Genomic DNA, 13,015 nt, shown 5'->3' with positions numbered 1-13,015 from the left:
TTTAAAATTATATATAATGTATAATTATTTTTTTTTTTTTGGAAGAAAAATAAAATTTGACGTTCCGTTAAAATTAGTCTTTAAGTCTTTATCGAAATATAAGACGTGAATGAGTGTATTTTCATTCAAAGCCTTGAAACCAATATAAGTTCTCATTTTTTTCAATTCTCATAATTTTTTTCGTAAATCCGCCGTAGAAACGAAAAAAAGAAAAGAATTTAAAAGAAATTTATTAAATAATTTCGAAAATATATTCTTCAAAGAGGAAAACAACTACTTTCCTGGCTAATGCCTCGACGAATATTGAGTCACAACTTCTCTGAAGAGCGTGATGTGAATTGACCTTTTTGTCGATATTAACATCCCCAATGACACGCAATTGCAAGGAGACTGACTACTGACTAGTTTCGATGTTATTACGTCTCATCAAAGCAGTTTAACACCCCTCGTTCGGGCTGAACGGGCAGACCCGAACTGAAGACAACGTCAAAGAGCGCCGCATTTGGTACATGTAGTTAAACATTTCCCAGCGAACGCTAAACGTCGTCATCTTCACTTCCAGCTGCGAACCATAGTTAGGTAGAAATCTAGCGTAGTCGCCGATAATATAGATTTTACACACCTCATTTACCATGTAAATATATATATATATATATATATATATATATATATATATATATATATATATATACATATATATATATATAGCGTTTTCCTAGTGGAATTGTATCAAAATTAAACACAAATGTGTACTAACTTTAATATATTTCCCAGCTTTCGAATAGTTATGTATTTATCGTCTGGGAATTAATTAGTTAAAAATTTCGATGTATCAAGTTCTGTTATATATTTCAAGTATTGAAATTGACGTTTGACAGAAATTATTTTATATGGAGGCAACCTTATAAGTAATCTTTGCGAAAATCATGTGAAATTTTGTATGAGACATTATTTGCTTAATTTATAATGAGAAATTGCAGCATCTCGTAAATTTCTCCTTTTTTTGTCTCCCATATTTTTCACTTTCTAGACATTTCCCAATTATTGTTATGATTTTTGTTTTCACTACGCTACTGATTATGAAACAAAATCAGGAAATAAGTAGAGATCACTTATTATTAATCTATATGATTATTTAATCGTGTTACGCAACATTCTTCATTTTTCTGGGTTTTTTCATTCCAAAATTGATGAACGGATGCTGCCCTTCATGATAAATTTGTTTATTTCGAAAGGTGCTTCTTTTTCATCCGTAAGGGTTCAAAAATAAAAATCTTAAACTCGGCCTAAACAAATCAAACCATAATTTTAGATTAAAGAAAAATGGATTTAGTAGCATCGTGATATATTTAAAATTTATTAAAGATGCGAAATTATTTATTCATATTAACTGTAGTTTCAACACTCTACTACGTCTATAAAAAAAGTTCAACAGTTTAATAATGATTTATTACCTTTCTACATTAAGTTGGAATTTTTAGAACACTTGGCGATATTCATACTGAACACACTGTTTACACCACCACTACACCAACACTCACAATTACATTGTGTGACGCGCGTTTCGATAACCAAGTCCCTTCTTCAGAGACTGAAGGTAAACTAAGTTGGTAATCGAAACGCGCGTTCGAAAATGTAATTGTGAGTGTTGGTGTAAACAATTTGTTCAGTACCTTCTCACATTACCATATTAAAATATTTCTTAGAGCATTTTATTATTACCGTAGGTTTTCTACAAAGGAATCAGCAACACATGCAATAGTAGCTGTGCACAACACAGATATTAACGGACAAATAGTTAAATGCTCTTGGGGTAAAGAATCTGGAGATCCTAACAATGCACCTGTGGCCGGTCAGGTAAAAGAATAATTCATAACTATTATATTGTTATTTTTCACCATAACATTAATTATAGTCTTATATTAAACTATTTCGTCTCAAAAATGACACGTGGATCACTTATAGCAAAACCTCTTTTTAAAAGAAATGAAATTTGCACTAATATCGAGGTGAAATATATCACAACATTTTTATAGCACTCGTATATATTAATTAATAAATTCTTCAGGCAATAGCTGGGACTACCTTTCCATACAGCGCTTACGGGCAACAATTAAGTTACTGGTATCCCCAGAGTTATCCAGCAGCTAGTTCAGCACAAATGCAAGGTCAATTTTTAGGAGGAATGCAAGGTTATGCTTACGGGCAATTTGGAGGTTATCAACAATCATATATGGGGTAAGTGATTGAAACAACAACTCATTAATTCACTTCAAATTGCATTGATCCATTACTAATATTGTTTACGTTGGATCCTATCATCATTTCAAGTATTAGCGAACAAACTAAACCGGCATCTTGCACACAAACTGATCTCCATAAAGCCAAAACTTTCTTTTTAATGTAAACATGAATATACGCCTCTGATATTAGTGTAGGATAATCTTGTGAATATGAGTTTCGATGAAGGTGCAGCTAGTAGGTATAGGGCTTTCATAGATATTAATGAGCGACCTGGTGAACATGCATACAAAATCATCAATAAAGGAAGATTATCAGACGACGCCGGAACAAACTGACATAATTTGAGCTTAACCCAACCTAACATGTATAATAAAACGTTAAATAAAGGATTAATTAAATCAAACATCTGTTTTTCATTATCAATTTTCACTATAAAATTTTAAATGATAATGAAGCTAAAACATACACAAGTGAAAATTGGACATTGAGAAAGACGATGAACAATGTTAACATAAAAAAATTAGGAAGATTACCAAGGAAAACAAAGTATGATTAATGACAAGACAAATAATAACATAACAAATAATCATAATAATCATTTAAAAAACTGAGCCTTACATTGAATTATATCCAAAGAAGCTCAAACTAGCGGAACCGAGGGCTATCCAGGATCAAGTTATCAACGCTAACATCTACAAGAAGACTGTGATTAAGGATCCGAACAATCAATTCGACAAATGCAGTGTCTGGTCAACAAGTTCCGTCCTCTCAATACCAATACACCGTATTACAAGTACCATTCGCTGAAGGTGTCCGCAAATAACAAGTTTAGACTACGATACATCCATAATTGCCTATATACGGGTGACGAATAACAGACCTATCATCGTGGTGGTTGATACTTGTAGAAGATTCAATTTATTCCTTCTCGTCAACATTCTCAGCAAACACCAGGAGAAACTAACCAAGTACGCGGCTCCCGCAATTAAGTTTAAATAGATGTGGCAAAAAACACTTTCGTTGACATCTAGAAGTCTGTGATATCAAAAACACAGTGCGCAAGTTTATTTTGTGAACCCAGCTTAATCTTTTTGATACTTTGTATCCGGGATAGGTAAATAATACCGGCTCTAAGCTGAGTAGTGCATAAAACTTTCGCATAATAATAATAAAAAAGAGAAAATAGTTGAATTTGTATGAATGAATGCATTTACAGAATGAAATCAGGCAACACATGTGATGGAAGCAGGAAGTTATACTAAGAAAAGAGAAGAAAATTAATAGAACAAATAAGGAATATAAGGGTTAAGAAAACCCTAGAAGAAATAAAAAAGCGAGAGATAAGAAAAAATGGGTATATTGAGTAGGAACACCAAATTGGATAGGTAGAAGGGAAAGAAAAGAAAAACAGTATTAAACTTCGATTTTCCATTCTCAAGATACCATTATTTTTCATGAAAAACAATATACTTTTTTGTAAAATTGTCGAGAATTTGAGCCTATACTTTTTCAAGACTTGGTAAATAGAATTGGAAAAGATTTAAACTGGACAGACGATGACATAACTAATTAAATATATTTAATCATAAATTATTAATATTTATTTTGATGTAACATGTTTTGAAACCTATTTTATTATTATTTTTTAGTATGGGTATACAAGTACCAACAGCAGCCACAGCATGGCAAGGGATTCCTAGCCAACCCCAGATACCTGCAACCCCCCAACAAATGACAGCCCCTGCAGCAACATTGCAACAGCCAGGGATAGTGTTCCCTATCCAACAATATCAAGTGAGTAGTTGTCAGTGTGTATATCACGATATAGCGCTTTGCGAGCATGATTGCTTCTGGGCAGAGTATGTCTGACAATGTATATCGTGAGAACGTAACTGCCACATTACCAGTGGCGGGACGTTAAATTTTGATCAGATCAATTTCAAAATATTCAATATAAACCACCCTGAACATTTTATGGTTTGTAAAAAATAGTTTTTTCAAATAACACCTTCAATATTTGACCGTTTCGTTATAAAAGTTTGGTCGAAAACACAAAAAAAGGAAACTGTCCATCTAAATCAAAACTTGACTAGTTTATTCCATTCTTTGACCTTGAATTTGTGATCCATGAATATACAGGGTTTTTCAAAACGTTCGCATGCGAGTGATATTACTGCATTAAACAAAAAAATCGATTAGAAATCACCAAACAATCAAATGTCTATAACGCATAGATTAATCACAAATTAACAAAAAGGTTTAGCCAATCAAAGCTTGTGGAACGTTTAAGTTCCTCTCTATCGAGCGGTCGACAGAGCCATAAAAGTATTTAGCTACTATCGATAATAATGCGCCGAAAAACTTTCGAGTACGTTTTAGAAGCAAAGGTAAAGTCAAAAATGCGGCAACAGCTAAATACTTTTATGGCTTTCTCGATCACTCGATAGGGAGGAACTTAAACGTGATTGTTTGGTGATTTCTAATCGATTTTTTTCGCTTAATGCAGTGATATAACTCGAATACGAACGTTTTGAAACATCCTGTATGTAATAATATACGAGAGGATGTGGATAAACGCATTCAACAATGTTTAACAGCAACTCAAAACGTGTTGATGAGAACGAAGTATGTAAATCAACACAATTTTTCACAAACATTTATTGTCATCATTGTAGTAAAAATATCACAAAGGTTATATTCTGAGTTACAGGGAAACAAACTATTATTTAAATGTAAATAACATATTATTATCTGATTTCCATTCTAAATATTCTGGAAATTGAAATTGAAATCGTGTTTAATAAGCTTTTCAGTATATCTCACCATTTGTCACACCCCGTAGATATTTTTCTGTCCGTTGTAATTTTTTAATATAATATAGAACAATACTAAAGCTTGAAAGGATTGTGTGTATCCAACATGTTGACCTAAATCAAATGATGACGCTCAATAAATTTCATGAAAAAAATGTCAAATATCGAACATTTTATTGTCATTTCATATACTACTTCAATTGTTAACTTTTCCTTATTTGCGGTTACTATTTAACTAAGATTTGAATAACAATATACTTTAAGAACGAAATGGTATTAAAACACCATAAACTAGAAATGGCCAGAAATGCCATCAAATGGTACACAAATGGCTCCAAATCAGTAAATAGAGCTGGAATAGGAATGCAAGAGCCCAAAACCAAACACTTTGACAGCACCAAATGTTTTTCGAGCAGAAACTTAGGCAATTGAGGAATGTATCTAGAATTATCGCAAACAGGAGATTATTATCTTGTCCGATCCAGAATTCTAAGCCATACAACAGAGGAAGAGTCTCAATGGGATTATGACCGCTTTAATGGACATATGAAGACGCTAATTTTAGCAACGGGGAGGACACAACCTATATCCATACTCTATATAAATGTGAGAAACTATGGCCACAGCAAGAAAAAAGGGCCCAATCGTTACTGTCGTAGTGTATATGACATCCTGTATTACATACATAAATAGAATATTTATTTCCTAATATTTGCGTGCTACTGGGCTTTTAATAACACATCGAGAATATCACAGTTTTTTCATGATAATAGGGGGTGAGCAATTTATAATGAATAACCCGATACAACGTACGACAAAATTAATATTAGTTTGTGTTTCTTCTGATTTGAAAAAACTATTTATTATATCCCATGTTACAGTATTACAAAATAATTTGAATTGATTTGAAGGGTTTATACTTTTATGTGCCGCCACTGTAATAAAACATGACCCAAAAGTATCCCACCAGCCCATTAAAATTCCTCTTTCAAAGTAAGTATTTTCAAGTGAAAATTAAATTAGCAGGACTTTACGAATATTCCGAATGGTTTGTTTGAGGATATTATATTTCCATGTCTTCATTACGAGAAATTAGAAGGGATGAGAAAAGTTAATTAGATTATCTTGGGCCTACATTAAGGGTATAGAATTTCTTATTTTAATGCAATATACATATTTATTGCAACACTTTGGCCATACTATCGAAAAGTATACTTAAGGTGGAAATTTACTACACAGCTAACAGAACGAGACATGATCGGCGAGGGACCAGACTGCATTGTACCCTTGTCTGAGTCAAAGAGAGAAAGTTTTCGGAAGAAAGAGAAACAAGCTTTGTATGTGAGTCGAATGTTGCTGAGTACTAAGGGGTGATTCTAAAATAAAACGTACAATATTAAATAATTTATGTTGTAATAATAAAATATTTGGAAAATACGTTTTCAATTCATTTTCCAATTCAACATCGTTACCTAAACCTAAATGAATATTGTATTATGTGTTTCTTTGTGCCTGATTTCTTCTCTCTCATTTCATCAATAGTCCAATCTGGTTTTTTTTGCTTACTTCTTTTAATTCCTTAGTACTAATTTCTCTATTTTTGTAATTTTCTTCTATTCCAGTAACGTTTTTAACTACATGTTTTTTTTTCTCCCGCTTACACATTCTTTTGGATAGTACCCTCATTCTTTTGAACTATTATCTATTTTCTGCTGTTCTCGGTTTCGACATCTTCCATCTGGCTTTGTTCCTTTCCGCACAAATTTATTTGCATTCTGGATTTTACCAGTCTACTATAGTTTCGTCCACTTCTTTCCATTTTTCATACATTCTTTCATTATCGTGATATTTCCTCAGGTTTTCAGTAATTTTGTCTAAAAAATGCTTTTGTATCCTAACCTCTTGAAATCGTTGAATATCATATATCTTTGCTATTTCGTATTTTATAGTTAACTGTCATAAAAACGAAAGCAGACAGTTTTATAATAAACATAATGTTCTGTTAACAACTATTGATAATAAAACAAAAGAAATTAGAGAATTTTATGTTTTATGTTAATTTGCGACATTAATTTTTGTTTTATACAAATTTCAACTTTATTAAGTATTGCTTGATATTAAATCATTTTTGCGAAAAAAATACCAATGTTTACTTTCTTTCCAAAGAATTTACTAATAAAATTTGAAGTTTATGCTAAAACTGTACCTGAAAAGAAAAACTTAACCACTCAATCATTTTCTAATATCGGTTTGAAGTAACTTTAGTTTGTTTTTCTTTCAAACTTTTTCCTCAAAATTTTCTGTATTATTTCAACGTGATAAGGGATGTTAAATCCTTAAATATTTTATAAAGATAAAACTTCATAATAGTTAAGGGAACAAGATGAAGATTTTAGGTTATGTTTCGTTATTTTGTTGTTGTTGATAGAAATGCCATCAACTTTTTTAGTTAGTTTCTGGTTGTTTTATGAATGTGAACATAGTAAAACAATATAAAAAACAATAATATCATTTATACCACTATCAATAGTCAAAATATGATTACAATATAAAAGAATTTGATTGTGTGCGTAACTGTATCGACAATAAATATTTTCTTTTAAGTAATACAGGCAAAATGCGAAGTACTGTGTAGTGTAGATTCAGGACTTTTAAGAGCTATTTTAAACAAAAGCGAAGATTGACGAAGCAACAGCTATAGAATAATTATTATGTATTTTCATCTTCTCATGAATTGTAATGTCCCCGTAAACATTTTTGTTGTTTTATGGAGATACAGCCGTATACTAATATTGACAATGCCGGCTTTTCTCGATCATATTTACATAATATTTTACTTTAGCCGAAACAACATCATTGAAATGAAATTGTACTGTAAATTTCGCAATAATCTATGAATTTCTCATCATATCAAAAATATTATAAACGGCAAGTGTACTTTGCATTATTAATTAAATTATAGCAATAGATAAATTAATAAATATTTAACCTATATATAAGGGACGAGATCCCAGATACCTTTAGTAGTTTCAAGTTTAAAGAAAAGTATGTTTTACGCTCTGTAAATAGCTATATTTTCGTGAGAGCTCTCAACTACTTATTAACAGTGGAAACTCGTTTAACCGGACTAATTGTTGTCGTTAAGGATTCGGATAATCGAAAGTCCGGATAATCGAAAGTACTGATAATCGAAAAGCGGACTTTGTGGAATGAAATAAGTTTAATGATAGTAATATGTATTGACAAATAATGATATTATTAATCAAATATAATAATAAGTTTGAAATATTTGGTAACTGGAATTTGACATAAGCTACTTTTTCTCTTCATTGCTGCTATATCACGAATTCGTTTCAGCTGTAGTAAATTCACAGTATCACTTTCTGTTTATTTTTCAAACCATTTGAGAGCTGTTTTCAAAGCCTGAAGTGCTTCATCATGAGATGATTCTACATCATTTTTCACGTCGAGATTTTCTTGATCGACACTGTCACAAGTGACCCACTCTTTGATATCTTATATTTCATAAATTGGCTCAATATTACTCAATTATTTAATTGGTCGCAGTTGATAGTCCGGATAATCGCGAATCCGTATAAATGAGGGCCGGATAATCGAGTTTCTACTGTATTTATGTTTTAACATTTTTACAATATTTTGTGGAAAGTATTTATAATTTCGTCCGAACATGAAATAATGAACATTTGTTATGATGTTTTATTTCTATGAAAATTACAGATTCTTTGTTTATGCAGAATTAGCAGAGCTCTCGAATAGGTGTTACATGTTGAACGGTTTAGGCAAGAGATCTCTCTCTGTGGTAGAGCGTTGTCGGTCAAGTATAGAAACACCCTTTATGAAACAAATGAAAAAATCAAATCAACAATGAATTATTGTGATTAAATAGATTCATATTTTGATATTCATGTTATAGGTGATCTACGAGTATTAATCAATATAATTTTGCAAGTTGTCAATGTCGAGTAATATTTTGATAAAGGTCGAAACGTCGTATTTTTAGCGGACTTTGAAAAAAAACTAATTTATTCCTAAAAATGCCCAAAATATCTGACGTTTCGGTACCGTGAGGAGATATCGCCTTACTCAATATGCCTTCAAAACCTGAAAAGTATGGTATATAAATATTTTGGGCTTGTGATGCAAATAATTCCTACCCTCGAAATAGACAAAACTATACAGGAAAGTCATGTGATGGTAATCACAATCAAACAAATGTTGGAGAATGCATTATATTAGATCTCGTGGCTAAATAAAACGTAGAAGGAATCAGTGTCCTTTAGCACATTTCAACAAAATCATTGACCTTGCATCTTTGGCAGCATACGAGGTCTGGTTATTAAATGACGAGACTGGTTACGAAAAAGGGTTTTATTATAAAAATTATTCTACATCCGAATGCTCCCTTCAATATCCTCTCGCCACACACCTTTCCAAACTATTTTTCCATTGATCGAAGCAGTCTTCTTTGGTGAGGGACCTTCAGGAGCTCTTCCGTTATTTGCTTTACCGCTTCCATCGACTCAAATCGGGCCCCTTACAAAGCAGATCTTCTTCTAACCTTTCAAAGAAATATGAGCAGACCCGTTGGTCAGGAGTCAGATCTTTTGGCACCAACTTCGCACAGACTTTTGTCACGTGTAATTTGTCGGGTAAATTGCCGAATTGCCACCATAGGTCTCTTGCAACAATTTATAGCACTCAGTCGGAGTTTTTTTCAATTTAACAAGAAATTTGAGATTGATACGTTGCTCTTGTTTCTCGTCACACATGGATTTGCATAGACAATATATCCAGGTACCCAATGCACAAATCGTTTTCTACTCCACCCGTCTAGGCGCCCTCTATGCGCGCAGTCTCGATATTTAATAGCTAGACCTCGTATATCATTTACATGATACATAATCCATAATTTGTTTCGAGTGATAGAAACAGAAAGTTTTTGAAATCTATAATTCTAGTCTATAACTGTGTGGTAGATTTATAAAAGAAAAATCGATAAATCATCAATGCACGACGTGCTTGGTCAAGAACTAATGCTTTCAATTCCTTCTAAATCTATAGCTTCTATGACTAGACGAGATTTTATTGAGCGTGTTGTAGTTGCGACAAATGAACGAACGCAAGCGAAGAAAAATACGAAAAGCTTGTTCTAGCTGCAAAAAACCTGTTGGTGATGAACTTGCCGTAAACCGTAAAACTTTTCTTTAAACTTGAAACTACTGAAGGTACCTGGGATCTCGTCCCTCACATATAGGTTTCTGAAGAAGTTTCTGTATTATTGAAAAGTCTAGTAAAAAAACTAATAACGTTATTAATACTATAACATAATGGATATAATATTCGTAAAGTCTGTAATGTAATGAGGAAAAATAAAGAAACATATGGGCGAAATATTTTTATTTTGCAGCTATTTTATTTATGAACTATTACACGTTTTCTATTCGAACAAAATAACTTCTGAGGTAACTTATTCTATTAAATTTTTACTTCATTAATCTACCTTCGATATCTAGTTACCCGAACTCGGTTTAATTGGGAACGTAGAAATGCTTTCATTCAAAATATAAGCAAAACCCAAAAAGCAGTCATTTTATAGAGAATATTAAATACAGAAAAATTATAGATATTTACTAATGAAGCTCAACAAAAAATCTTTATTTTATACGATTTTTCACATCATTAAGTCGTCGACCAACTTGAATAGGGTTGCGAACAAATATCTACTAAACTAAACACAATGTTATTTTTTGCTATATCCATACTAAATTTGCTTAACATACTATATTTATATGAGTGGACAGAGAAAACAGCTCAACTCAGTATACGATTTTTGTTCATTTCCATGACATATACATCTGTCATTTGAGCCCCCCTTTCTCTCACATCAACAACCCCCTATTTTGAATGGGTAATTACCATGTATGGCACATCATTAGAAAGGCGTGTAAAATAATTATTCATACGACTTTCTAAAAGACTTAGATAGTTTAAAGTGCAAATCGACTTATAATGCTTATGGCATGTCATTTTTCTGTCAAAACAAAATTAAAGTGAAACAAATATGATTGTCTTACCTGAGACAGTTTATTCAACATGATTATTAGAATTGATGCTGTATTTATTTAATCACCTTCATGGGAACCAGTAATTTCACCCCAACCAATTTCATGAAAAAGTCATAATCTAATTAAAAAAAAAATGTGGAAACAGTGCTAGAACTGAAGACGAAGCAATTTTAGTTCACATTTATTTAGATCCTAAGAAAATTAGTTATAACTGAGAAAATCATAAGCGATTATTATGTCTGAATGCTCCTTCTAAATACTATTTGCCACACATGGGTATATACCCTATTCAAAAATAAACGATTCGGGAGTTGGAAAGGAAGATGTTGACAAATATTTCAATAAATACTGTCAAATATCGGTGTGTTTACTATAGCGCACTCTGTACGTTTAATGTTCCTTCATTATAGTGACTGTAAGTACTGTCAAATCTTACGGTAGATAAAGGAAAAAATTTCTATTCAAGCAATAAAACTGTGACATAAATTCAGCCCAATTTCAAGTTTATAGTTGTAAAAGGTTCGTTCCAACCCATCGAAAAACCGTCCTTGGTACGGTGACTATTCTGAGCAATATACAAGCTGTTTCAAAAAAAATAATCTCATCTCTAGGATAAATAGAAAACTGGAAAATATTCGGGACTTTTCCTGTAAATAATTTTCATAACGCCAACCGTATTCTAATAAAAAGCGTTCAAGAAACAAAATTAACACATTTTTTACGATTTTGCCGCAACTACTGGCAACACTGTATAGATGTTTTGGAAGCAGATATACAATAAATTTGTTTTTATGTCTGATTCTCTTGGAGGGCGATAGTTACGTGGTTCGTACCAAGTAGTATTGAACACAACTTTTTCGATATTAGATTTATTGGGCAAAATTTCAAATAAACTCAAACATCATTCGACAACTATGAAGTAATAACAGATGCTGGTATAAAGTAGGTATTGATAAAGTTATTAATTATTATTAATGTTAATTAGTAAACAGTATTTGAATTGAAAATTTTTTGTCGGGTAAAGATTAAGTTTAAATGAGTGTTGGTAATGTGATACCCTTTTGGGATGTGGATCCTCATCACACCAGTAGTATGCATTGTAGGAGTTAAACATACCTTGTCGCATAAAAGTGGCCTCATCCGTGAAAAAACATATTTTGAAAAACTTCAATTCTTGTAATGTTTGACAAAAATCCATTCTAACCGGTAAATCGTCTGGCAGAATCTCTTGGACTTGTCTGTAATGATAAGGATGTGGCTGTTGCTCTTTAAGTATCCTCCAAGTACTTGAAGAAGATGTTGTTGCTGATTGTTGGATTTTGATTAACTAAATTTAAAATCATATTTTCTTTATTAATGGTTCTTGTTGTTCTTGGCCTACCAGAATTTATTTTTTTAGGTCTCACATTCCCAGTTTCTCGACAACGTCGTTCAATGGCTCTAAATGTATTTTTACTTGGTAAGTTTCTTCAAGGAAACACATAACGGTTAAACACTCGTCTAAAGTTATAAAATGTTAGTGTATTCAAAATTTGAGTGCATTATGATTAAAAATATCCAATTTAACACATGACAAGGTTTCAGAAATGTAATTATTATTGACTCAACGTCATAACTATCAACGAATGACAGTTTTCCATAGCAAAAGAGAAAATGCTATTACCGTGTGTAATTCAAAGTTAAATAATTATGGGTACTCAGCTATTGGGGGCCTTAGTGTGAAACAAACAACAGTTTGAGTCCCAGAATACATGATCATCAAATTGTTATTTGATGATTAAACTGGATTTTGTGAAACGTTTCAAAAAACGAAAGCCCTCAGTCCCAATTACTCCATAATTTTCAAATCAAAATAGTCATTATCGAGTTTTT

At 32.0% G+C, this 13,015-nt stretch overlaps 1 protein-coding gene across 1 annotated transcript in view; it reads left to right on the top strand.

The window, feature by feature from the left end:
* The window catches only part of LOC130451698 (cytotoxic granule associated RNA binding protein TIA1-like), a 168,262-nt gene that overhangs the window by 142,935 nt on the left and 12,312 nt on the right, over positions 1 to 13,015 (top strand). Inside the window, exons 6-8 of the mRNA XM_056790885.1 lie at positions 1,728 to 1,857; positions 2,069 to 2,238; positions 3,894 to 4,038. Of these exons, the coding sequence (XP_056646863.1) occupies positions 1,728 to 1,857; positions 2,069 to 2,238; positions 3,894 to 4,038 (445 nt within the window). The remainder of the gene's footprint in view (positions 1 to 1,727; positions 1,858 to 2,068; positions 2,239 to 3,893; positions 4,039 to 13,015) is intronic.

The sequence above is a fragment of the Diorhabda sublineata genome, chromosome X (assembly GCF_026230105.1).
Source record: "Diorhabda sublineata isolate icDioSubl1.1 chromosome X, icDioSubl1.1, whole genome shotgun sequence".
Taxonomy (NCBI): domain Eukaryota; kingdom Metazoa; phylum Arthropoda; class Insecta; order Coleoptera; family Chrysomelidae; genus Diorhabda; species Diorhabda sublineata.
Note: the sequence above shows the minus strand (reverse complement) of the source record. Positions and strands in the feature narration are given on the sequence as shown.